The 25706-nt window shown below is 53.0% G+C and overlaps 2 protein-coding genes across 8 annotated transcripts; both read right to left on the reverse strand.

Moving 5' to 3' along the window:
• Positions 1-250: 250 nt before the first annotated feature.
• Positions 251-5355, reverse strand: TAGLN (transgelin). The gene is made up of 5 exons (XM_028517350.2): positions 5228-5355; positions 1761-1952; positions 1481-1658; positions 1122-1224; positions 251-823 (listed from the first exon to the last, which is right to left on the reverse strand). The coding sequence occupies exons 2-5, from the start codon at positions 1938-1940 to the stop codon at positions 469-471; spliced, it is 816 nt and encodes a 271-aa protein (XP_028373151.2). The 5' UTR covers positions 1941-1952; positions 5228-5355; the 3' UTR covers positions 251-468.
• A 1847-nt stretch (positions 5356-7202) lies between these two features.
• SIDT2 (SID1 transmembrane family member 2) lies at positions 7203-22963 on the reverse strand. Of its 7 annotated transcripts, XM_036030105.1 has the most exons (29): positions 22240-22661; positions 20477-20598; positions 20031-20195; positions 19898-19943; positions 19386-19487; positions 19197-19280; positions 18337-18436; positions 18074-18139; positions 17074-17167; positions 16656-16708; positions 16294-16305; positions 15858-15929; positions 15624-15695; positions 15371-15433; positions 14457-14575; positions 14095-14168; positions 13933-13999; positions 13283-13356; positions 13018-13141; positions 12658-12775; positions 12029-12165; positions 11669-11777; positions 11380-11456; positions 11163-11209; positions 10783-10888; positions 10016-10126; positions 8675-8788; positions 8445-8585; positions 7203-7796 (listed from the first exon to the last, which is right to left on the reverse strand). In XM_036030105.1, exons 1-28 carry the CDS (start codon positions 22420-22422, stop codon positions 8523-8525), a joined length of 2574 nt encoding a protein of 857 aa, XP_035885998.1. In that variant the 5' UTR covers positions 22423-22661; the 3' UTR covers positions 7203-7796; positions 8445-8522. The 7 variants fall into 7 exon arrangements, with proteins under 7 accessions (XP_035885998.1, XP_035886000.1, XP_035886001.1 ...); XM_036030107.1 differs by lacking the exon at positions 16294-16305; XM_036030108.1 differs by lacking the exon at positions 15371-15433.
• Positions 22964-25706: the final 2743 nt, after the last annotated feature.

Genomic DNA, 25706 nt, shown 5'->3' on the forward strand with positions numbered 1-25706 from the left:
TTTTCTCTGCTAAGGCAAGTTGCCAAGTCATTCTTCCTTTCCGGCAACCCCCAAGATCCCTCTCCTCTTCCACTTTCTGGTCTTCTGAAAGAATATGACCCCCTCCCTGCCCTGGAATCCTGGAATGCAAGGGGACATTGTTCTTCAGAGGACATTGGCCAGGACCATGCAGATGGTCCTGTCCACGCTCCTATTCCCAGAACCACACAGAAATGACTAGAGGCAAATCAAACTCTCCTAGGCAGGCATGGAAAAGATTAATGTATAATTTTTTCCTTTTTGAATTTCAACCCCCAAAATATTCCAGCAAAAAATTGGAGGGAGGTTGGGCTGGGGTCCTTCAATGGGCCATGTGCTGCCAGGAGGACAGTGGATGTGCCCCACACCTAGGCCGCCCCCAGCCCAAACCCTCCCTGCTCATCCACAGATGGGAGAGACAGTAGAGATGTGAGGGAGCTAGGAGGAAGTCTAGGGAGCAGTGTTTGGGGTCAGAAGTCGGGCTGAGGGGTCAGGGGGAATTGCCCAAGCACAGTCCCCTTTGCTCAGTGATGGACCCTCTGAGCCTGGAAAACTTGACTGGGGCTGAAGGACTACACTTGTGTGGGTAAGGTGGGCTAGGCAGGATGGCTGCAGCAATAAGCTGGGGAAGGGCAGGGCTGGGGGCTGGCCCTCATCCTCTAACTGATGATCTGCCGGGGGTCTTCCGTAGCCAGTCATGCCAGCCTGGGAGGCTCCTCTGTTGCTGCCCATTTGTAAGCCAATGACGTGTTTTCCCTCCTGCAGTTGGCTGTCTGTGAATTCCCTCTTATGCTCCTGGGCTTTCCTAGAAGAGGAGGAATCGGGACAAAAACTTGCCAGGACTGGGTGTTTTTCACCTGTTTTTTCTTCACTCTGTTACTTCCTAGCCTGATCCCTTTCACTTCTCTTACTCATGACTACCATGCCCCTCAGGCAAGGGAGACTGGATGAGCACAGTAGGGTAGAAAGGAAGGAGTCAAGAACTATTAGGGACCCATTTCCCCCTCTCAGAGACCTTCATACCTTCTAGCTATTACACTAACGGGTTAGCCCAAGCCACCTCCCTTTTCATGCAGAGACCCAAGTGTAGAGTAGCTACATACTTCATAAACCAGCTGGGATCTCCACGGTAGTGCCCATCATTCTTGGTTACTGCCAAGCTACCCAGGGCCATCAGGGTCCTCTGCACTGCTGCCATGTCTTTGCCTGTGAAAGAAAGAGGAAGGGCAGACAACCCTCAGGACTGTATAAAGAAGTCTCCCAGGGCAGGATCCCACTTCAGAAAAAGGGCCAATCAAAGGCACAGGTTATCCCAGAATCAAAGGGCCCAGAATCAAGGGAGGTCCCATGGTATGCCCTTGTGAGTGTGGCGTGGTCTTCCTTTGGCATAGCCCATTCCTTGCTATGCACACCCATCGTTGGGGTCATTCCTTCACCTGCCTCTCCACCCCTTTCCTTGTACCTTCAAAGAGGTCAACAGTCTGGAACATGTCGGTCTTGGTGACCCCATAGTCTTCAGCTGCCTTCAGGAACTGAGCCACCTGCTCCATCTGCTTAAAGACCATGGAGGGTGGGTTCTCAGGCACCTTCACTGGCTTGGAGCCATCAGGATACAGGCTGTTCACCAGCTTGCTCAGAATCTGCCGGGCATACAATGCAGCTTGGCACTCGGCTCGGGGTACCTGCCCCACAACTCTCGCAGGATGGCATGGCCCCAAACCCCTTCCCAGAATGCCACTCACCACACCGTTCTTCAGCCAGACCTGGAAGCCCAGGCGCCCACGGTCTGGGCGGCCCACATCAGGGCCACACTGCACTATGATCCATTCTACCAGCCGCTCCTCCAGCTCCTCGTCATACTTCTTCTCAATTTTGGATTGCACTTCACGGCTCATGCCATAGGAAGGTCCCTTGTTGGCCATGTTTGGGGAGAGCTTAAGCAGCAGCAGCCAGGGAAGAGAGATCAGGGGGTTAGAAAACAGCTTTGCTTTCACTTGCTTTGGGCAGATCCAGCTTTGTGGTGCCCAGCCACTCTAGACGTTTGTCTTTCTCCCCTTGCTCCCTGATTCCGTTCTCACAGCACTGCTCATCTGGGCCAGGCTCATCCCCTCAGTTGTAGGGGCTTCTCCAAACTTGGAGACCAGAGGAACAGGAGACCAGATCTTTGGCAGTCTAGAGCAGGACTCAGTGAACATTTCTGTATATGACCAGGGCTCAGTATTTTAAGCTTTGCAGGCCTATGGTCTCTGCCATTGTCCCACAAAAGCAGCCTTAGACAATACATTAACGAGCACAGCTTTGTTCCAATAAACTTTATTTACACAGACAGCAGGCTCCATTTAGCCCATAGGCCAGTTTAACAACCCTCAATCCAAAGCATTCTTCTTTGCCAGAGTAGCTATAGAGGTACTGGAGAGGCCTTCTGGAAGAGGCTACATCCCACCACACCCCCTAAATAAACCAGCAGGAGTCTGTCCTGCTACGCATGAGGTGGTTTATTGACTGTACCTCAAGTTATGGAGTTGCCTCCCTCTTTACTTCTCCCCACCTTTTTTCTCTAGCCCAGAAAGCTGGAACTCCCAAACTCTAGTGCTTTTCCAGGTCAGCTCAGACTCTGACCTGCAGCTGAAGAGGCTCAAACTTATCCATCCCTGGCAAGGTCTAGAAGACAGCAATTCTGGGAGCTTTTGGCCAAGAAATTGCATCTCCTCAGGGAAGCCAGATGAGATGAGATGGTGTGTTGTGGAGAGAGGACAGAGAGAGAGAGAAGGAGAGAGAGAAGAGAGAGAGAATGTACTGGTATAACCATGGACGCCCCCCTTGTGCCCCGGCTCTTCACCACTGCTGTAACTTGAGTAATTTAAGAATCCAGAGTCCTCCAGGGAAATCTGAGAGCCAAGAACCTTCTTGTCCAGACAAACAGCAGCTGCTGCCCTGGGGACCTGGGGCTGGTCCTGCTCAGGAGAAACCCACTAACGGAAGGGGAAGACTGCACGAGCAGGGCCAGAAAGGTAGGGTGCTGGGGCAATGTGGGTATGGTTTGCTCCAGAGGAACCTAACCTGGCCACAAGGATCACCCTGGGGTGGTGCCTAGAGTTCATCTGAAGAGGTACGAATGAGGCCAAAACCCGTCACTGGCCTCAGAGAGGTCAAAAGTTGAGAAGTAGAGGCGGTCTGAGGATGAAGGTAGTCGGCATGTTTCCCCAACTACCGCTCTTGTAGGGAGCTGAGACCTCTCCACACCCACTGCTGTGGGAAGCAGAGTAAACATCAGCACTTCATGGCCATCCCAGGTCTGCTGCCAAACTCCGTTTGCCCCTCCCTTCCTTTCCCCACAGCTGACAACTTTTCTGGGCTCCAGATCCCCACCTGCATAGTGAGGTTGATGGTATCTACCTCAGAGGACTGTGAACACTCTATGAGATGCTGTCTGTGACAACCTAACATTCCTGTTCCCTCCACAGAGCTCCTCAAAACATCAGTCTTTTGCCTCCCAGGGCTGGTCTCCTGGAAGTGGCCTGGGAGAGCCAGGCCCTGGCTGAGAGGTAAAACAGAGTAAGTGTCCTTCCCACTCCAGCCTCCACCCCTTCTCCAAATCACGCCCTGAAAGGACAACCAAGTTTGAAAGAACACAAGATGGACTCGGCTAAATCTAGAGGCTGGGCAACTCACTTCTCTCCAGGTCTGTTTCCTTATTTGTAAAGAGAGGCAGGGCTACCTCTGAGGACAGGGTTCTCTGAGCACCCTCCACCCCCTCCCACTGGTTACAAACAGCAAGCTCCCTTCCCCACCCCACTTCGTGCCTCTGCAGTGCTCCCTCCTCACCCAAGTGCTCCTGGGCAAAGCACAGTAGTCAGAACCTACCAGTCAGCAGGGGCAGGTGATTTCAGCTTGGCCCGCACCCCTGCCTCCTTCCTCTCCACCTCAGCTTCACTCTCCATCCCGGAAAGTGGCACATCTCCCTGGGGTCCAGGCAACCAGACTGAAGCAGAGTGCCCCGCACCCCCAGCTCTCAGTCCCAAGAGACCCAGAACACACAGCCCATGTATCAAGGCTCACAGTGGCAAGGCCACAAAAACTGCAGCCTCTAGATCTAGAGTCAATATTTGAATTTTGATCAGAACGGTGGGGGCAGGGTAGGGATGAAATGCCCACACCTCCAACCCCACCCTGCTCCCTCCTGGAGAAGCGCTGGACAGTGCAGAGTTCCAAGAAATCCCTCCATGGCCTCTGATAAGGACCTCCCCAGCCTCAGCTTGGAGCTGCTGTGGAGAAGGGGGAGGTGCTGCAGAGGGTCAGGGGTACCTCCTACCAGCAGGGACCTGGAAAAACTAGCAGAACCAGGGGCCTCTCCAGGATTGCCGTGCCCCCTCTCTCTTCAAAATAAAACACAGCAAGTAGGAGGGAGCACCTGTGGATCTCAGGTGGCAGAAGACGTGGCTCATCCAAGTCCAGGGACAGAGACGAGCTGTCCTACTCCCTGCTACTCTTTGAATAGTAACCACTGAGGGGAACCAGCCAGACCCTTCTGGAAGGACCCAGGGCTCCAGGCCTGCCCAACTCGGACTGAGCCACTCAAGCCATCAGTTGAAGCTCCTGGCAGTGCCCAGCCCGCACTCCTCTGCCTATAGTGAGGTGACCTCCCACTGTCAGTGTTTGGAGGGAGCTGTGTACTCAGAGAATCAGCTCTCTCACCTATCCCTGTGCCCTGCCACCCCTGCCTGTTTCAGAATACAAGGGCTTGGTGGTCCTTTCCACTGTCTCAGGGGCTGCCCAGGGCTCTGCCATGCTTCTCAGGCTTTTGGGGACCCAACAGTGGGATACTGCTCTCCAACACTGGTGTCCTCACACACCTCTCCACCTTCTTGGACATCTTCCTAGACAGACAATGGACAATAGAGCCCGAGTCTAACCTGACAACACTCTGATCCTATCACACACCCTCTCGCCCCAGTTCACTTTTCCGCTCAGTCCCTCTTCAACAACCAAGTCATCCTGGGCATTTCAATGGGCCCAAAGCTGCCCTATCTTAGCAGTATGAGATTCTACTAATCCCATTCCACCCATCTGCTAGGACCACCTCCTTCCTCATCTGGAGACTAGTAATGCACACTGAGGGTGGGCTCCCCCAGTCCTGCCTGCAATACACCCACTGCTCATGTCAAGTTCCAGCCCAACTTCCCTCCAAGCCTGGGACAGAAGCACTTACAGGGGCTCCTCAGGGCTCGCAAGAAGGAGTCAGTTCTGCCTGGACTTGGACAGACAGGATGGGCGCTGTCTGGGTGAGGGGTTTAAAGGCCTGCTGCCGTGGTGACGTCAGCTTCCCCCCTCCCCCTCCTCCCACGGTCCCCTCCCCGCCAGAGGAAATGGGCTGCGTTCCCCACCCCCAGGCCCCCCAGTGACTCCATACAGGCTCCATATTTGGGGAAAGACACCAAGTTGGAGCAGTCTGCCAGGCCTGCCTGAAACATTCTCTGCATGCTTTGGAGATGGAGCGAGTGGGGCGGGGCTGTGTTGCTGGTGGAGAACCAGTGGGAAAAGCCTTTTATGGACAGGACCACGAAGGCTTTTCCTGCTGTCTGGACTTAGGGCTACTCCTTCGTCACTGTTCCCTGCCCACACCCCCACCCCGAGTTTGAGGGGAAGGGAAAATTCAAGAGGGTCTGGCCAGAGAGAGGAAAGGAGCTGGGGATGGGGTGGGGAGGGAAGGCCCATCCCTCAGGTTTATAGGGAACAAAGCAGCCACCCTGTCCTCCAGGGCTTTCAGCTCTCCTTGGATCTTTACTGAGGAATGACTACATGCCAGACACTTTGCAAATGTTCTCATTCAATATTCACAGCTTCACTATGAGAGCTTAATTACCACCCCCATTTTACAGCTGAGGAAACTGAAGCTAAGAGTGCATCTTACCCAAGGCCACAAGGTGAGTTGTGAGTGGCAGAGCCTGATCATCCCTGCAGACCCACCGTTTCAGCTGTACCACCTAGATTGGGTTGAGAACTTTTAGTTGGGGAGAGTCTTGAGTTACATCTAGTTGGGGGTGAGAATTAAGGGTTGAACAGCAGCTCAATCAACCCTGGTCCCCATCTAGAAGATCTCTAAGGCCTGGCAGGGCCTGAGACACCAACACTGGGGTAGGAAGCTCAGATGCTGTAATCATTCCTCCTTCCCTTTAGGAACTACCTATCCTGAAAACAGATTCCCTCACTTCCCTTTAGGAACTACCTATCCTGAAAACAGATTCCCTCACTCCAGGAAGGAAACCCACTGGTATATTGCTTGTACCTGGCTCAGGGGTCTCAGGAAGGGATAAAAGGAGACAACAAAGGTAGGAGACTTTCAGAGGGGTCTCTGAGCTGCCCTCTGGGGCATCTTCCCCCCCACCCCCATCATCCTAGGACAGCCTGGCAGGAAGAAGCTAACCCTCTCCACCACACAGGCAATCAACAGAATCTCCCCAGCAATGTCCCACAGGCTAGTGGTGCATGGAGCTATAGTGCTCCCTAGTGGCATCATCAGGAAGAGCAAGAAAAGGAACGGGATCAGCTAGAGAACAGCCTGTGGACCTCTGCTTGTCTTGAAAATTCATCAGCTCCATTGCCCCCTACATCTATCTTATCCTCCTTAGCTTGTTGTAATACACATCGACCTTCCAGGGTCCTTTCAAAACTCCCTCCTCTTGGAGCTTGTCACCCACGCACCTATGGACCCACTAGCCATCATCCTGTGTTTCCCGAGCACCACCCCAGCCTTGACCTGCATGTTCCTGTCCATTAAAGACATGTCTGGGAACACTGTGCCTGCAGCCTGCCAAGCTAGGAGGAGCTCAGTTAAGAAGCAAAGCTGCCTGACTGAATCAGGTGGGCAGAGGTCACTGCCACTTGCCAGAAAGGCGTGAAGCATCTCTGACCAGATGGCACAGCTAAGGTTTTTTCCCTGTGTTACCCTCTCTGCCCAGCACAGTGCCTGGCATGGAGCAGGCCTCTCATAAACTTTTACTGAACAGACACCACTACTCAAAGGAGAGGAAAAACACAGGGGAATCAAGGAACTGTTGTTCCCAATGGCACTGGGACTTGGAAGAGGTAGACCAAGGAACTGGAAAATGGAAGACCCCTGCCCCGCCCGACCCCACGTTCTCAACATATACACACCCAGAAGAGCAGCAAACAGGGTCCAAGAACTGTGTCTGTTGTTTCTTTAATTGAACGCAGACTTGTTCATAGAAAACAGAAATGCAACCATAGCAGGGAAACAGACATTAAACGGAGTTCTGAAGAAAGGCCCAGACCCCCTGCTCTCCCCAGCCCAAGGGAGGGCTGCAAAAACAAGCCAGGGAGAGTAAAACACATTCCCATCCACAAGGCAGAGGCCTGGACTGACCTCCCAACCCCCACATCTGGAATGGACCAGGTAGGGCAAAGGGGACCCCAGGACCAGAGCTACCAGGGGTCCCCAAGCTGGGGCCACTCAGTGTAAACTCCAAGGTTCATATGTACGCATGTGTGACCAACACAGAACTGGGCTGAAGACCGGATGGAACTCAGGAGCCAGCCTTGGGTCCTAGACTGACTGAGGCTGGGATGAGGGACAGAGAGGGAAATGTCATGTCCCTTCCTTGAGCCCCTTTCTATGATAGGCACTGGGGCTCCCATGGTGGTGGAGGAGGCAAGATGGGCTGTGCTCTTTGTAGCCTCCCTCCTTTGCCCCTGGACATTCTTGGGCAATGTCAATGGCACTGAAAGACCCCCAGCTGGGGCTTGGCAGGACTAAGGGCCTGGAAAGAAAAAGGAAGGAAGGGATGAGTTGCTTTTTCTTTCCAGTCCTGGGGCTAATCAGTCTGGGGGCTGATGGAATAGGACAGTGACCTCTGAATTCAGCCCCTGAGATCAAAAGGCAGTTCTCACATATGAACTGACCCTCACTGCCAGAGAGCTAGCCAGGGCCCTTTGCAGGTCTTAGCACCATAAGCCTGGCCAGTCCCCCAAATCCTTCACCCCATCTATCCTGGCTGACCAGAGTGGGCAGTGATGATAGGCCGGTATGACCCCAAAGAGAAGAGGGGTCATAGTACAGGCCAAAGAATCAGGCCCCAGACTGAGGAATGAAGGGCTCTGGGCCACAGGCTGGGGGAGAAGGGAAGGACAGGTAGAATTCAAGCCATGAGATGGGCAGGGCAACACTTCCCCCCTACCTCCTGCAGAGGGACAAATGGAAAGCCAAGGACAGGGACCTTGGAAGGCCCCAACACTGATAAGAAAGCAGCAATTTGGCCAATGGCTGGGATTTTAGGTGAGCAGCCCTCCCCACCGGCAGAGGGCAGCTGCAAGGCTCAAGCCCACCCCATGAACATCAGGGGCCAAGTCTGGGCTAGGCCTTGGTGTCCTGCTGCCACCCAGCACTGGGTAGCAGGGCTGGGACTCACACCCCTGGTGCCACAGACTCCAGCAGTGAGGCAGAGGAGCTCAGGGCCCCATGAGTAAAGCAAGGGGCCTGGCTTCCGCTAGAAGACATAGATCTTGTCCCGCTGCACGGTGTCCAGGTCATCGTCCAGTGTCAGCAACACCTGGTGGGTAGATGTCAAGTCAAGCACAGGGAAGAGGGCAGTCTGTGTCTGCACCCCACCCTCCCCGCTCAGCCAGTAGAGTCTCATACCAGGAATGACCCAAACATAGCGATGGAGGAGAGGAAGTGCCAGATGTCGTGGTCGTCAAAGAAGTCAAGGAGGATGCAGTCCCGGTTGTGCTCCCTTGATTCTGCAGGGGTTTTCTGGGCAGAAACAGGGAGAGCTGCCTGCTGACACCGCCCTGGCACCGCCTCTACCTCCAGGGCTCTCCCTGTTCCCAGCCCCAGGTGGCAGAGCACCTTCTTTCTGCAGCACCCCTTGTCCTCATCTCCCACATCGAAGAACTGGCTTTTGTTATAAATTTCTCCTGCTCTACCCTCTCCTTTCTTTCACTAAGACCATCCTCCCCTCAGATTCTTCTTCCCTTGATGTGAGAGCAGAGGGCTATCATGGCCTTGAGACACCAGAAGGCCATAAAGCTTCCTAACTCAGTCCCTGCCTTGGACTCTGCCCTCTGTTCTGATCAGGCCTCCAGGGATCCTTCAGGCTCATTTTCTTTCCAAAGTACAATTGTCAGGTTACACAGCCCTGCCCAAGCCTGACAGCAGCCATGACCTGTGGCACTCAAAGTCTATGACTTCTATCCAACAATCACTGGCTAGACCTCACTCCATATCTGGGGGTGGTCTATGCCACATGCTAAGGTCACAGAGAGGACCAAGAAACACCTTCCCTGCCCTCAAGGAGCTCACAGCCTTCACCTGGTTCCCAAATTAGTACATTCACTGAGTCCCAAGTCTTCCCCATCTAGTTCTGCCTCTGTATCATTACATAGGTCAGTGCCTCTCTGGGCCACAGGGCCTTCCCCATCACCCAAGGCCTTTAAGGCCAAGAGCAAGACCTGCCTCTTCTAGGAACTTTTCCTGGACCTGCTAACTCTCAGAAGCCTCTGTCCACTGCCCTTCTGGACATTCCCTTGCCCATCTTGCCTCTACCTTCATCTGGTGTATCATATTATAAACCGAGAGCCAGGGACTGACAGTCCCTCTCTTGAACTAGATTATAAGTGCCTCAAAAGTAGAGTCCATACCAGACTTAGTTTGGATTCCAGGACTGAAACCTGATCCATGGCGGGTGCCCTAGGAGACTGAAGATAGAGCCTGACATCTCTAGCTTCAAACCACAGCTATGCCACTCCTGTGTATCCTTGGGCAGGTCCCTTAGCCTCCCTGAGCCTCAGCTGCCTTGTAAGTACAAGGGGGACCCTCCATGCAAGTTGAATGGTAGGAGGACTAAACAAGATAGCAGCTGTAAAAGTGCTGGCCTGGGGAGCGCTCACAAATGGTGTTTGAAAAGAAAATGGACCATGTGTTGACTCAAGATGAGCCTGTAGGTGACTCCCCCACACTCTCAGCAGGCTGACTGCTCACCTGCCAGGTGCTGAGTCCCTGGAAGAAGAAGAAGAGTGCAAAGCCCCAGACCACTGAAGTACAGATGATGCAGAGCAGTGGGATGAGCTTGATCCTTTCCCCGCTCCGGAGCTGGGAGTGGGGGTGGAAAAGGAAAGAGCAAACTGAGGGCCAGGCTTCACCCAACCCATTTTCTGGCCTGCCCCAGATGCTGCTCTCCTGGTGCCTTCTCCCAGGCTTTCAGGAAGTCTTCTTGAATTCATACTATCACCTCATATAGTTACACCGTTCAACTTGTCCCCACACTAGCAGCCAAGTGTCCTCACTGCTGACGTTCATCCTGGATGGGCCTCCATGTGCCCAGAATCCTATGCTGGTAGGGTGTACTGGCCAGGGTGCTCTCCCTGTGCAGGGGGCTCCTCTCTATTGAATGGCATGAAGTTCCTGTGAGAAACACCTGGCCCTCAGAGACCCAAGCCTGCCACGGACTCAGTGAGTCCCACCTCCTCAATCCGTTCTGCACTGAACAAGGTTCTTACCAACTATGGCCTGCAGTGCTAGGAGTTTCACAGGCCATTCTTAGCATCTGAAGGTGCACAGTGCATGGCTCTTAGGATATAGTTGGTTCCCAGGGGATACGTGCAAGAGACATCAGTCTCTCCCCTTCTCAAACCTCACTGGCATAGACAGATGGACAGGAAAATTCTCTGTCCCAGTGTTGCCCCAGGCAGGCTGTGCCCATCTCCTTCCCCAAAAGGCAGAGAGCAGGCTCAGCCATCCCCATTCACCTTCATAATGATGTAGAAGGCAAAGTAAAGAAGTAGGTTGCAGATGCCGATGGCCAACAGGTAGGAGGCAAAATCATTAGGGCGCATGATGAGTCCGTAAGCAGCCCTGGCAAGGGGGAGGGAGGCTGGTGAAGCAAGGGAGGGCAAGGGCAAGAAGGGCCTTGGCCTCACTCCAACCCAATGGTAACGCTCATAATAATGACTGTGGCTGTTTAGGGGCCTACAGAAGATTCTAGAACCCCAGGGGCCAACAACCTCTCCTGTTAACTCCCATTTCTCATGCTCAAAGCTTAGAATTTGTCTGTGGCCCCAAGGCAGTGGCTGGCCAAGTTTCCAGCTGTCCACCCAGCCAAGCTACCATGGACAGCGGGGAGACTCACAGTGACCAGTTGATAATGTTGCCCATGACCAGCAGCACCATACGGTCCTGCAGGGAAGCAGAGACACAAGGACTGAGAGGAGAAGAAACATGGGGAGAGAAGTGTGAAGGCCCAAGTCAGCTGGCTGCCCCCCACCCTGGGCCCTCAGCTTCACTGCCACCCCCTCCAGAGGGAAGACAGCCAGTGGAAGAGCAGGGGCTGGGGAGCTTGCAGGTACCGTGTAGAGGGGCCCACTACACTGCCGGATGCAGTCTGTGTAGAGCACGTGTAGGATCCGACGGCCAACTCCCGAGTCTGCAGAGAGAAAGTACACCCCTTTCCTGTCCCCAGCCTGCACCAGCTGAGAGCAGGCCTCATCTAATTTCTCACCAGAGATTCCTCTGGGCCCCCTAGGAGAGCCCCCCATGAGAACCTGCGTCTCCTGGGATCCAGGACCCCAAGGCCACACTCCCCTCATTCCATGAGGCCCAGCACATCCCAGCCCCATGCCCTGGGCATGCCCTCACCCAGCTTCCAGCGGCCCATGTAATAGAGCTGTATGCTGAGAAGCAGGGTGGCAATGATGTGAATGACTGAGAAGACAATCCAGAACGCTGTGTTTCCCTTGCCGAAAACCTGCCAGAGGCCACCAAGGGCAGGGCTGAGGAGGCACCGAAGAAAGCTGCTCCCTCAGCCCACCCTTCCTCTGGAGAAGCCAGGCTGTTGCTCAGTCAGGTCAGGGCTCTCTGAGGGGCCAGGGAAGACACCTCAGGGAAGGAACAGGGATCTCTCCTGCAGAAGGTGGAGAAGGGGGATGTGCATGTGCACGTGTGTAGACGTGCCATGCACCTTTCCTACAGGGTGAGCAGAGCAGGTCAGGGCCTCACCACGCCCACCACAGAGAAGAAGATAACAATGGCCAAGCAGGCATAGGCACTATAGGCACTGGCATTGATGTCCGGGTGCCGCTTCTGGTAGAGCTTCAGCATGCAGAGCCCGGCGATCATGTACATGAACGATGTGTCTAGGGTGAAGGACATGGCCATGAGCTATAGCAACATCTACCGAGCCTCAGCATGCAACTGCCAGCCCCGACAATCAGAGTGGAAGAGAGCCCCCACACTACCTCAAGGCCACAGAGCGAGCTGGTGGTGGGCTGGCAGTTGACCTCGAGTCCCTTAACTGACACTGCCACCCACTGGCTGTCACCCACCATCTGACTTCCCCTGACAAGATAACTTAGTCTGAGCACCCTGAGATCAAGGACCATGTCTTAATTATCTTGTTCTTCTCAGTGCTTGCATACACCTTTTTATAGGAAAGGTACACAGATAAGTGAAATAGCAACCAGATGCCTAGTCTCTGTAAGCTAAGATGTATATGCATAAGACACCACAGCCCTGGAGTCTCCTGAGCAGCTGAGTCTGGGGATCCCTGCAGGCGACTTACAGATAGTAGAAGACTCAAGCAGGTCCCTGCTCTAGGTTCAGCCAGGGAAGAGGGAGGCCCCACTTACCAAACTGGAAGTTGGTGTAGTTCGGACAGACGTGATAGCAAGCACTTAGCAGGCCCTCCATCATCAGGGCTGTGCCCATGGCATAGAACAGGCCAAAGTGTTTAGGGATCCCACATTCCTGTCAGGGAAGAGGAAGGGGAGAGAAGTGAGGTACGCAGGGAGGGAGGAAGGGACCCCAAAGAGGGAGCTCATGAGAGAGGTGCAGGCTTGGGCAGAGGTGGTGTGTAGGGAGGGCAGGGCATGGCAGTGCTGGGCAGGACTGAGCTGACCAGGGGCTGGGCAGGACAGGACAGGGATGGGCACGCCTGACAGGAAGGGTCTGCAGCAGAGGCTTCAGCAGGCAGGGCAGGGGTTCCACACCAGGGCATAGAGGTCGTTGCGCAGCAGGGCCCGGTTGTGGTTGATCTCCCGCTGTAGGATGATCAGCAAGAAGAGCAGCCCCAGCAGGATGTACCCCAGGTTGCTGAGGATGTTGTTGAAAGCACTAGAATGGGTGACACAGGGTGCATTGCCTCAGCTTCGTGCTCCAGCCTCTTCCCTACCATGGCAGGCATTCACAGAGCCCCTACCCCCTTCCCGGGTTCACCATACACCTGGGGGAGGGGCCTCCCAAGAAGATCCTCACCTGAGGTTGCCCAGTGGGTGAGCACAGAGGAAGTTATAGTAGCAGATGTCCTGATTCCCTGTGACATTCACCACCTGCAGCAGGGAGTGGGAGCAGGAGGGGGGCTGCTGAAACACCCAACTCAGCCCACTACCCTGGTGAGGAAGGGCCAGGCCCCAGCCCAGGCCACACCACACCATCATATTTAGCCATGGATAGGAAGTGCCACCACAGCCAACATGTGTGTGCACACCTACACCAGGCAAGTCCTCTTTTGGGCACAGTCACTGTCACATCCCTCTGGATGTGGCTGAAAATCCTAGGGCGTGATCAAGACTAAAGTTCTTGCCTCAGTACAAATAAAAGGGAAGGGAAACTGAGACTTAGGAAGTCCCAGAACTTTCATTTCAATGAATCCCTGTAACAACTTGGGGAAGGTGCCAAGTTGCCACTGATGCTGTGCTGCCCCCACTTTGCAGATGAAATAACTGATGCTCGGGGAGGTTAAGTGATTTGCTCAAGGTCACCCAGTTGGTAAAAGTTGGGATTTGAACCCAGTGCTGATGACCTAAGACCTGTGCTTGCTCCAGAGCCCCAGGCTGTGAGGCTCTGCACTTGGGGAAGGAGAGCCTGCAGCTGCAGGCCCAGGGGAGCCAGCCCCACCTTCTCACCGTCTGGTAGGTAATCACCAGCTGTACCACAGGAAGCGCGTAGAAGACAGCAATGGTGGCAATGTTCCTGATGAGTGGGAGGACAGCAGTGAGGTAGCAGGACCCAAGAAATGGACACCCTACCCCACATAACAGGAAGTCCCATTCACCCCGTCCACTCACCAGAAGTAGATCTGGTACTTTTTCCGCAGAACACGTTTGTCCTTGCGTGCCAGGTCGGCCACATAGAGGTATTGCTGGGGAAAAGCTAGAGTGAGGCCCCTTTCCCACCTCCTGGAAGAGGCCCCTCTTGCCCAGGTGAGAGAAGCCCAAGAGGCCAGACACTGCTGGGCAGGGAGCTCAGCCATCCCATTGCTGCTGGCCAAGCAACCCAGGAGGGCTGGGAGGCAAGTCAGTTTCCCCTGGAATCTGTCCTGCCCCAAATGAGCTCTTTCTTCCCCCAGGGGGAGATATACCAGGGACTGAACACAGAATCTCCTTTCCTTGAGGAACTCCTGACCAGGGCCAGCTCTATGGTGTCAGACCTTGGTGCGAATGACGTTCTTGTCCGATTCGATGTCAGTCAATGTGTCATAATCATCCTCTTCCACAGAGCTCATGGAGTCTAGTCGTGGCCGTGTGCCCACAGGGTCAAGAGAGCGGTCTGGAGTGAGCGGGGAGAAGGGTTTCCCTGTGGGCACAGAGCTCGAGGCCTGTCTCCACCCACCTAGGGCAACTGTCACAATTACTAAGCAGTAAAAAGAGGCAAACTGTAGGCTCAGATCAGGGATGGAGGTGGGCTCAGGCTCTGGGGGGAAATACCAGATCATCCTAAGTCCTTGAGGGGTACCAGGGTGGGCTCTGCAGAGAGGCCACTCAGTGGGGACTGCTCCAGCCGTGCTGCCCTCACTGAGCTAAGGCTTCCAGGCCAGGACACTGAGCAGACCCCAGACCCCAGCCACAGGCAACAGGACTGAATTTGACAGAAGTCATGCTGATTAGAAGGTGCCCAGCTATGCGGGTTCTGAGAAGACACTGGGTAAAGACACAGTGGGCCCTCGGGTGCAGGCAAGGGTCAGAAGCTGCCTCTAGGAAGGGCACCTGCTGCTTTAGCCTATTCTTTTCTTGTGCCTTTAGAAGCTTCCTCTTGTGACCCTGCCTGACCAAAGCCCCTAGAGGCCAGGACATGGTGCCCCTGCCCACAAGCCCTAACCCAAAGGCCAGGTAGTGAGGGTGCTGGCAAACATGACAGCAAACCAGAATATCTGGCCCGGGAGTAGCAGGGGTACCAGCCCACCAGTGCCCACTCATCTCAAAAGACACAAGAGCTGGCAATCATTGGCATCAGGTAGGGAAGCCATGCACAAAGCATCTTTCTGGCCCCAGAGCCTACTGGCTCCAGTCAACCACCCTGGCAGGAGCTGATTGGCAGAGCAGCTCCCCACCTCCCCACATCTACCCATGGCAATGCACAGCTGCCGCATCTGGCCAAAGGGAAGGCGCCGCTTGAACTGGTCGTGTCCTTCAAAGGAAAGGGAAAGTTACCAGGGAAGTGGAGCCAAGGAGGAAAGGCCGAGGGAGAAGAGGAGTGGGAGACAGCAAGCCCTTCCCTGTCCCAGTATCTGGCACAAGAAGCGACCACCCACCATCAGGTTTCACCCAGCCAGCACCAGCCCTGCACCACACCACTTGGACCTGCCTGGCCCACTCACCCTGGTAACTGCAGGAGAGATCTCCAGTATCCATGCTGTCAACCAGACCCTCGGTGGATCCAGAACAGTTCTCTGTAGAATAAAACTGGTGAGCACAGACCTCAGGGAAAGGGAGGCTAGACCCATCCCCAAGGAGCTCCAAGGAGGCTGGCTACCAATTTGCACCTTGGAGGTGGCAGCCTCAGGAGACTAGGTTGTGAGTGGACCAGCACAATCTCTGGCATTGACACGTACCAAAGGAACCATAGTTGTAACCCTCATAAGGGGAGCTGCCAGGGAAGGAGTCAGCCAGGACCCGAGGGTGACCTGCAATGAGACATCAAGGTCCCCTTAGGCCTAGAGGCAGAAAGAGGCCAAAAGCCAGAGAGAAGAGAGACACAGAGTGGCCATGGCAGCAACAAAGAATAAGCACCAATCACAGCAAGCACAGCTCACTCCCTCCACCAGCAGCCACCCTGACTTCCCTCCCATGTGTGTCCCCAACGGAAACACTAGCCACCCTGTGTTCCCCACTGAGAGAGAGAAATCTCAAGGAATTGATGCATCTAAGTCACCAGCAGCAAGGACAACCAGCAGTGGCCTGCCCAGGTCCCACCCAGACACCCCTAGTGCTTCCCCTCTCCCCCTACTCTGGACTCCAGCTCCTCTGCCCACAGCATTTGGAGCTTACCAAGGAGAGAAGCTGAGACAGAAGGTCCAAGCAGGAGGGAGGACAGAAAGAGACAGGGATGGAAGGGAAGAAGAGAGAATGAAAGGTTAATAATCCCAGAGACTGTGAGCCCCATTGTCTGAGGCAGACAAACAGTACAGCTAGGCCCAGCGAGTCAGTCAAGTGGCAGCCTTTCAGATGAGCACGTTAGGGACAGACAGGAACAGTATCCCAGCCCCACATCTACCTGTAGTGTTACTCCTAACTTGAACACCCAGAAGCCCCTAGAGAGCCTCTTCCAACCAACAAGGGAACTATCCATCACTATCCCCTCCAAAACATCAAGCATACTCTGCCCTCCCACTTAGGCCCCCTGCAGGTACCGCTTTCTGGGCAGGCTCGGTCCATAGTCGCCAGAAGGGTCTTCTTCCTCTGCCTGCAGGGACAGAATCCAGAAGCAAACCAGAGGGGCAGGACAAGGATCCCTCCTACGCAGGGCTGGCCTGCCTTCCACCCTCTCCATCCCATAACCCTGTCCATCATTCATGATCCTATGGTTTTTCCCAGGCTGGGAAACCATGTGGAGTTTTCCTGCTTGGAAAGGTTGAGAGAAGGGGTTGGTTTCCAGAGGAGAGGCTCCTGGATCACAGACCCTAACAGGGGACTGCTTAGGGTCCCCTCTGCCCTGTGGACAGCGTGGAAGATTACTCCGGGCTGGCTCAGATCCTGCCAGGCCATCTCCTCCACATCCCCTGCCCAACGTAACCCAGAACAGGGGAGGGCCCAGCAGTTCCACTTTACCTCCAATTCTCCCAACAGGCCAGAAGAATGGTCAGAAGGTAGAAGGAGAGAAATATGCCCAGGCAAAAAAGCATCCCACCCACGTAGGCCTCAGCTGTTGGGAAAGAAGCAGGAAGCTGAACACATCAACCATGACACAGGGTCCAGCCAAACCTCTCACCACTTCTTCCCTCAAATGTAGTGACCCAGCCACTATGAACAACCGGCCGCTCCCAAATCCACCAGACTCTGACATGACTCCTGTCTATGCTCATGTTGCCCCCTCTGCAAGAACTTTCTCCTCTACTTCTTTCTCAAAACTCTATCTTGACTTAACCTTCAAAACACAGCTCATGGACTTCGTCCTCTAGAAAACTTTCTCTGTGCTGTGTTCCCACTGTGACCTGGCCTTTGCTCATCACAGCTCTCAGCTCCCTTGCAGCTGCAGCCACAGGCTCCTGTCCCTCTGGCCAGGGGCTCCCTGAGGGCTGTCGCTGCAGCATGGCACCTGGCACACAGAAGGTGCTCGACAAATATTTGCTGAATAAAGAATCCGTATAGGAAAGGCAGCTTCTTTACCCTCCCATCACAATCTCTTATTTTTATCCTATACTTTCCAGTTTACAAAGGGCCCCATTCAAGTACTTAGTAAATATTTATTGAGCATGACTAAGGGGCCTGGTACTTTCCTACTAATTTTGCTCTAAACCTCACAACTTAGTGAGACTAATGGGACAGATCCTAACACCTCTGTTTTAGAGATGGGGTAACTGAGGCTCAATGAGATTGCACTGCTCTGAAGTGGCTCTGAGAGAACCAGAACTCAGTACTTTACTCTTTAGTCATGCACTAAGTACAAAGTTATACTGGGGCTCACCTCCCGGCCCTCCCATCATAAGGCCTGCCAAGAACACTGCTCTACTGTCAGCCTGGCTGAGTAGGTCCTCATCACCCTTCCTATCTTAGGTCTGAAAGGGAGAGCCAGAGGCCAGTCCATCCCCACTCAGCCACCCACACTCACACGTGACTGCTCGAGATACCAGCACTGACAAGGTTTTCTGGCGGTGCCCTTGATCAACCGGTTCATCTGGAAGTAAAACATCAAACTGGCAAACAAAAGGCTACCTGGAACTTAGCTAGAGTTGGTGGAACCAGCCCTGGGAGAGTCTGGAGCCAAAAACGTGTGTCCCACCATGTCCACCAATCAGTCATGTAGCCTGTTCTACCTCCTTGGAAGTGACCAAGACCACCCGATCCCCAGCTGGGCCCAGGGCACAAAATTACCTTCTCCAAAGGGGTAGAAAGGCAAGGAACCCCCACAGGCCTGGTCTTCTGTCTTCACCACCACCACCACATAGAAGCTGTTGCTTGGGAAGTCTTTACGCTGTAGGACAATGATGATGATGACGACAACGACGACATCATTACCATTGTCATCATTGTATTATCGTTATCATAATCACCATCCTTTCCTGAATATCTACTTTGAGCCAGAAATTATGCCAAACTCTCTTTTTATATTATTTTACTTAATGCTTCTAAAGACCCTTATGAGATAGCACTGTCATTACCCCTGTTGGACAGGCTTAGCAGTTAGCTTAGAGTCACACAGACAGGAAGTGGTAGAGCCAAGACTGCCTGACTCCAGAGCCCAAAGCCTGGGCCTATACTACAGCCAGTGAGCAAACATGTACATACCTCACACACATCACAGGACCCATGGGTGCCCTATTACAGGCTGTGCATTGGCCAGGAGAAGAAGTGAAGGGGCCATGTTGCCGCCATCACCTGCATAACTGAATGTGAGGTGCATGTATGGCCGTCCCTCCCTGCCTGGAGCATCGGTTCCAGCCTTTGCCAAGTGCAGGCATAAAGCCTCAGCTAGGGCCCCTTTCCTCTCCTTGCTGTCAATATAGTGAATGAAGCAGATATAACAACTAGAAAGGGTATGCTGCTTTCCTGTCCCCAAGGCAACTGGGATTATGATTCACTTCTCACACCCATCAGGGACCCAAAGTCTCAGGGACCAATGGGCCCAGACTCAGTCTTCTGGATAGGGGAGGAATGGGGCAGGGGAAAAGGAGCAGGAATTTGGACAGCTAATCACCGGCCACATCTCCCACAGGCCCATGTGTGTTTCCTACCTGCACAGTGATGGCTGCCTTCTTGGTCATAGTCTGGTACATGCCGATGAAAGCTACATTGTTGTCTAGGTCATAGACAGGGCACTACGGAGGAGGAAGGGAAAAGCAGATGCAGGGACCTGGGTTCTGTTCCCTTTGGTTGGCAGCCCTGTTATCCACTGGTGGAGTGTAAAAGGGCAGACCACTTACCAGGACATCCTGGATAGAGATGACTGAACAGGGGAAGGCCTTGTTGGAGGTTACCTTGACAATCACTGAGTCCACTCCCTCTGGGAACTCATACTTGAAGTACTGAGGGCACAGGGAGGGTGGCAAGAAGAGCCCTGTCTCATTAGGATGCCCTCTCTGTCCCTCTAGAAGGGAACAGTGTGAATTCTCTCAGGATTGGGCACTGGAGGCTCTCTGGGAAGAAAGGTCTTCACTATAAGCAGCCCCGTTTTCTGTCTGTATACTATTCCTTTTGATCTCAGCTGGGCACTCAGGGCAGTGCCCATGTGGCAAGTTGGAAAGATGGCAGCCAGGCCCCATGTCTCTGTATTTCCCATGCCACTTGCCTCTACCACTTTGGGGCCAGAGCCTCTGTTTCTAGTCTCTCCAGGGAGAGTCCAGCCAACTTGAAATGCCCAGCAACGGCCACCAACCACTCCCACTCCCACATTTAAGCTTTCCCATCTTGAGGGGCAGTCAACAGGGGATCTTACCTGAGGCTGGGCTGCTGTGGTATTGAAGCTAAAGTACTCCCCAGTCCTGGAGGGCAGAGAAGAGACCCCAAGGTCACTCCCAGAGCTGAAGAAGGAGGCCAGTCCCATGGTCCCCTCACTCTTCCCTGCAGACCTGAGCATGAAGTTGTCCATTCGGCTGACCTGGAGCTGGTATGTGGTATTGACTGTTGACAGGGTGGACACATCTATGTAGAAGAACTGGACCTCAGACTCATTCTTGGTTGGGGGCTGACACAGCGTCCTTTCTACCTTTTGGTAGAGGTACTTGCGCTGAAACCTATGGCCCGAAGCAGAGAGTCTGGACGTGACTACTGTCTCAACCAGGATTCCTCCACTCTGGTTGTCTGCCACCCCTCACCCCTACCCCCACTGGGCTGACAGACTCTGGGCTGGCTGGCTTGGTCCTCATGCTGTTGAGCAGTTTCCTGGGTGTAGGGATGGGGAAGAGAGACAGAAGGGCCCCTGGGTGGTCTGAGGCCCCAGGTAAGGACCTGGGCGAGGCTCTGCACAAGGCCTGACCTGGGCCTACTCCCTCCCTGACCCCCAGGTCCTACTCACAGCCCTCGCAGGATTAGGGGCACCTGGAAGGATACCACAGCCTCCTTCTGGCGGACCACAAACAGCAAAGGAGCCCCCTTCTGTTTATTCAGGACATTCACAGACACACGCACGCCTTCTGTCTGCAGAATGAGATGGAAATGCCCCTCAGTAAAGCCCATAGTGATACTACCTCTGCCACCTGGCACACATGGGCCCAGAGACTGTGAGTCCTGACCTCAATCATGCCAACCACTTTATTCTTTCCTCATTGTGGTTAGGATGAGAAGCTATCCATGCCCCTTCTTCTGCCAGGGCAGCCCCGAGTCTATGGGAGGGACCAGTCCTGACTTAAAGGAGAGACTTATGGGAGACACAAGTTTCTGATGGCAGGGCAACAAGACCCAAGCAACTCAGGACCTGATTCCCAACACGAAGCACAGTGGAGATCTCTGGCATCTCCAGAGTATCCCATTCCTATCCATGTTCATGGGATACACATGCCCGTACACATGTACATGTACACACATGGACATGGGAACAAAAACTGCTCCTCCACTTTCTTCCTTATGAGCTAAAAGCTCCTATTCAACAACTAAACTGGAGGTGGGGATGAACACAGGGGATTGTTGAGAGCCAAGAAAGCCAAATTCTATCCCTAGCTCTGACCAAGGGCTAGGGCTGTAAGAAGTCACTTCATGTCTCGGAGCTTCAATTTCCCCCTCTACAAAATGGAAACACATTCACTCTTGGTGCTATATAGGAAAGTATATAAGACAGCAGGAGTTTAAGGAAAAAATAAAACTAAATAAATCCTGTGACTCTTATTATTGGGCTGCTGAAACACAAGTGCTAGGGCAGCATTTCTCAAAGGAACAGAGGCCACAGCTCTCAGGGTAACCGCAGATATGGGGAAAAAAGGAAGACAAGACTCTAAACTGTTGGAGATCAAGCTTTACAGAACCAGGCACTGAAGGTAGATCCTGGCTTGTCACAGAAACCAAACCCCTCCCCACCCTGAAAAAAAAATCAGATTCCCATTCTTGACTCCACTGCTTCCCAGTAAATGCAGTCATGGAGAGAACTGCAAAGGAGACCATACAGCCAGGCTGCAAGAATTCTCCAAATTTCAGCTCTAGACTTCCCAGACCTAGCTAAGCCCATGGTCAATTCACAGCCAGGGAAGAAACATAGTGAAGTCAGGGTGAGGCATATTCTCCACAGCAGACAAACTCCCTCTTCTCCTGTCCAACTTGCGGTTGGCCTCATCTTTGCCACCTGCATCTTACAAGGCTTTCTAAGACTGGAGGAGGACTGGGATGTTCCCAGTAGTTCTGACAGCCCCGGAAGTCCTGTATTTATCTTCCCCAGGAAGCTCAGCTCTAACTCCTTCTTGCCTGGACAGAGCCTTGGAGGCAGAGCCTGTCTCAGACCCCTGGGGTTTTCTGGGTCAAGCCCAGTGGCAAGCCTGCTTCCCCTTGCCCGCAGACCCCACAGAGCTATCAGACTCTGGTTGCTGGGTAGTGAGTAGGTCAGTCCTGCTCAGCCCACATCTGGTGGAAGGAGGCAGTCAGTGAGAAGATGGGAATGAGGCACCTTCAGAGCCTGGCCAGTGGAAGCTTCGGAGAAACAATGCTGGCAAAGGAAGAAGGATTGGTCAAGAAGGTCCAGCATGGTTCAGGAAAACGGAAGGAACATAGTGGGACAGCTCGTCCACGGGGCAGTGACAGAACCGCCTTGTCTGCTTGCTCACTCACCAGCCCCAGCCCAGCCCCAGCCCTCACCCGGTTGCGGGTCACAGTATGGTTGAAGGTATAGATGTTGACCAGCTCGCTGTTGACTTCATCCACGTAGGTGCGCTCAAACTCGGCGTCTTTCTGCGAGACGTTCTTGGGCCCCAGAAGCCCCGGATGGCTACCGACCGAAGCCACCAAAAGCGCCAAGAAGGGCAAGCCCAGAACGAACATGGCCCGAGCAGGGCGGCAGTGGCGGCGGCAGCTACAGGACACAGGACACCGGGACAGGTTGCGGCCCCGGCCGCAGCTTCCACCATCTCACCAGGACCAGAACTTTAACCCCGGCCTGAGATTAGGAAACGTCCCCTCCCCGGAGCCGCAGAGACGCTCCTAGGAGCACCAGAGGGGAGGGGCGTCAAGGAGGAGGAGGGGAAGGAGTAGGGTCCCGGTCTCAAGCATGAGCCCCACTGAACACGGCTCTGAGACCCTGCGGCCGCCCGCCAGGGCCGTGAGCGAGGGGGCGCTTGTTGCTGGGAGCCTGGAGACGCCGGGAAAGGGGAGGGAGGAAAGGTGGGGAAGCCGGCCGCTGAAGCGTCCACGAAGGGAGGAAAATCTGAGGGTGAGGGGCGTAATAGCAAGACGCTGCGCGGCGGGGAGAGTTGAGTGCGAGCCCTTTAAGGGCAGGCAGGCTCGGCGGTTCCGGCGGTTCCGGCGGCTCCGGACTGGGGAAAATGTGGAGCTCAGAGAAGCGGTAAACAGCCGGGCGGCGGGCCTTCAGATTGACGTCAGGGGAAACTGACACAGATTTAAAGGGCCAGGTTCCGGATTGGGAGTTAAAGGGGCCGTAGCACTACAGCTGGATGTCTTCGAGTCCTTTCCCGTTACTGCGTCCTCTTTCGTTATTCTGCCCCTCTTTGGAAGTTCACTTTGGAATAGACGGATGTTTCCGTGAAGGATCTCCAAGTGCTGAATTCTTGTTAACCAATTCCCTTTGCTCAAACTTAGGGATAGGATCCCCCCATTCCCATGCCCATTGCCATTACCACTAACATTCTCCACCCGGGCCTTTTTTTTTCTTCTTCTTCTTCTTCTGGAATCTTAAGAAATGAAGAACTCAAAGAATTAGGGAACAAATACGACAGTCGCCCTGACGGCCGAGGGGTAATTGAAGGAGAACTGCAGGTGGAATCCCTGTGCAATTTCACCTTCCCCTGCAGCAGCCGCACAGCTTCAGGGATACCTTAAAAGCTTAGGGGCTTTCTCCTCTTCTCTAGAGAGGCAGCTACAAAGCTCATTGCAAGATAATGGACTTTTAGTGTAAACTGGTGAAAACGTCTACAAAATATTTTTGCACTGTATTTCAAGAAGCTTCAAGAGCTTTATACTCTTTGACCCAATAATTCGATTTCTGAGACTCTATCCTAAAGAAATATAGATAAAAATGTGTGATTATCCTTACCACTGTGATATTTATAATATAAAGCATAAAGCTTAAATGTCCATAATGAGTGAATGGTTAACTTAAACACACTGTTATCATGAAGCCATTAAACACTGATGCTTAAGACTTTAAGGGATGTGTAAGCAGAAAGAATTCATGGTATGACACAATATAAACAGTATGGTTTCCAAATACACAGACATGCATAAAAATGTTGAAAAAACTGCATAAAAATTTGGCAATGGTTTTCTTTGAATAGAAAAGTATCCCCCCTAAATCTTTGTATTGTGGGTGGTTTTAAATATTTTTAAAGATTGTATTTATTTATTTAAAGAGAGGGGAAGAGGAGAAAGAGAGGGAGAGAAACATCAGTGCCTGGTTGCCCCTCATGTGTCCCCAGCTGGGGACCTGGCCCGCAACCCAGGCATGTGCCCTGACTGGGAATCAAACCAGCAACCCTTTGGTGCGCAGGCCCGCACTCAATCCACTGAGCTACACCAGTCAGGGTGGGTGGTTTTGAATTTTTAATACCTTTAAAAAGTTTATAAATTTTCTACAATGGACATGAATTTCTTTTGTAAGATGTTATATATGTTTAAAGGATAAAAAAGGGAACTGTGGCTGCCTCTGAAATTGTCAGACACCCTGGTGAAGCCACCTGGGCCAGTGGCTTGTCAGAGTTTGTTCACTCATAAGAGTTTAGCAGCCTCACCCCGGCCCTGCCTTACTACCTGAACATTGTTCCAATGACTATTTTACCTTATGACCAGTTATAAATATTTATTCATTTCTGCACTAAATATTTAATGGACACCTACAATATGCCAGGTACTGTTCTAATTACACTGGGCAAATGGTGAGTGGGAGACTTACACTTGGACCTGCACAAGCATTCATACTTGATGATGAAGACCAGGGGCAAGCTTCAGAGGCTGGAGAATCTTAGCAGACTCTGGGCCAACCCCTCATTTTATGGATACATAGAGTGAAGCCCAGAAATGGTCATCTCATGAGTAGCTCACAAGATTCGTCCCCTGAGCCTTGGTCCAATGCTCTTCCCAAACAAATCTGAACTACAGAAGTCTCAAAATAACAAGAGGTGCCATAATGAGCCTGCCATGCAGTCAGCAGCCCAGTTTGGAGAGTCAATGTAAAATGTTCATATTCCAACTGGACTTCTCCCTTTCTAAACCCTCACTGTAACCCCCTCGCCTTGCCAGTAAATCCAGAACTCTAAGAAACACTCACACCCTGTTCCTGATGGAACACTCATTCCACTTAGCCAGATGGAATCCAACTGGTCTGTGATGTGCCAGGAACTTCCCTGGGAACTGTGAGAACACAAGTTGAGGATCACAGGGTCTCTGCTATAGGTCGGTTGGTGCTGAGACCATACTGAATAAGCCCAGGCTAGGGAGCAGAGAACCTGGGGAGGCATATTCTAAGTCTATTTTTAGGTTTTGGAGCAAAAGGTACCCCTAGGCCTGTTTATAATGCACATCCAGACACTACTTACAGTTATCGAATCACAGTTTCTGGGGATGGAGCCCAGGAATCTTCATGTTAGCAAGCACTCTAGAAGTCTGCTATGCACAATGAATTTTGAGAACCACTGTTTTGGGGCCAAACAATTGTGAACTATCTATTTCTGTGTGCTCCCTTTCTCCTAGAACTATCTCACAAGGAATCTATTTAAATAAACTCAGAGATCATTTGTCCCTTTCGCAAGGTCTGATGAGCTTAACCTTTGAATCATCAGCACCATGAATATCCAGACAGAATAGGAGAGCAACAGCCTTGATTTTCTTGCTTTTCTCAAGTTGGTAGACCTTCCTCAGCCTTGCTGTCCCACCCTCCCAGGGAGAGAACACACAACCCAGTTGTGAAGGCCCTTCCTAAGGTCTGTCAGAGAAAGCCTTTTTGTAGTCTGCAGCAGTCAGCATGAAAGGGCAGTACTCCAGCTCAAAGCCAGAGTGGTTAAGTGCAAAGAGATATCAAGGCCTCAGGGAAGCCTCCCCACCCTTGACCTTCTGCACAGGTCCAAGCTACTGCATTTTCCCCTATCATGTAAAAA

The sequence above is a fragment of the Phyllostomus discolor genome, chromosome 6, assembly GCF_004126475.2.
Source record: "Phyllostomus discolor isolate MPI-MPIP mPhyDis1 chromosome 6, mPhyDis1.pri.v3, whole genome shotgun sequence".
NCBI lineage: Eukaryota > Metazoa > Chordata > Mammalia > Chiroptera > Phyllostomidae > Phyllostomus > Phyllostomus discolor.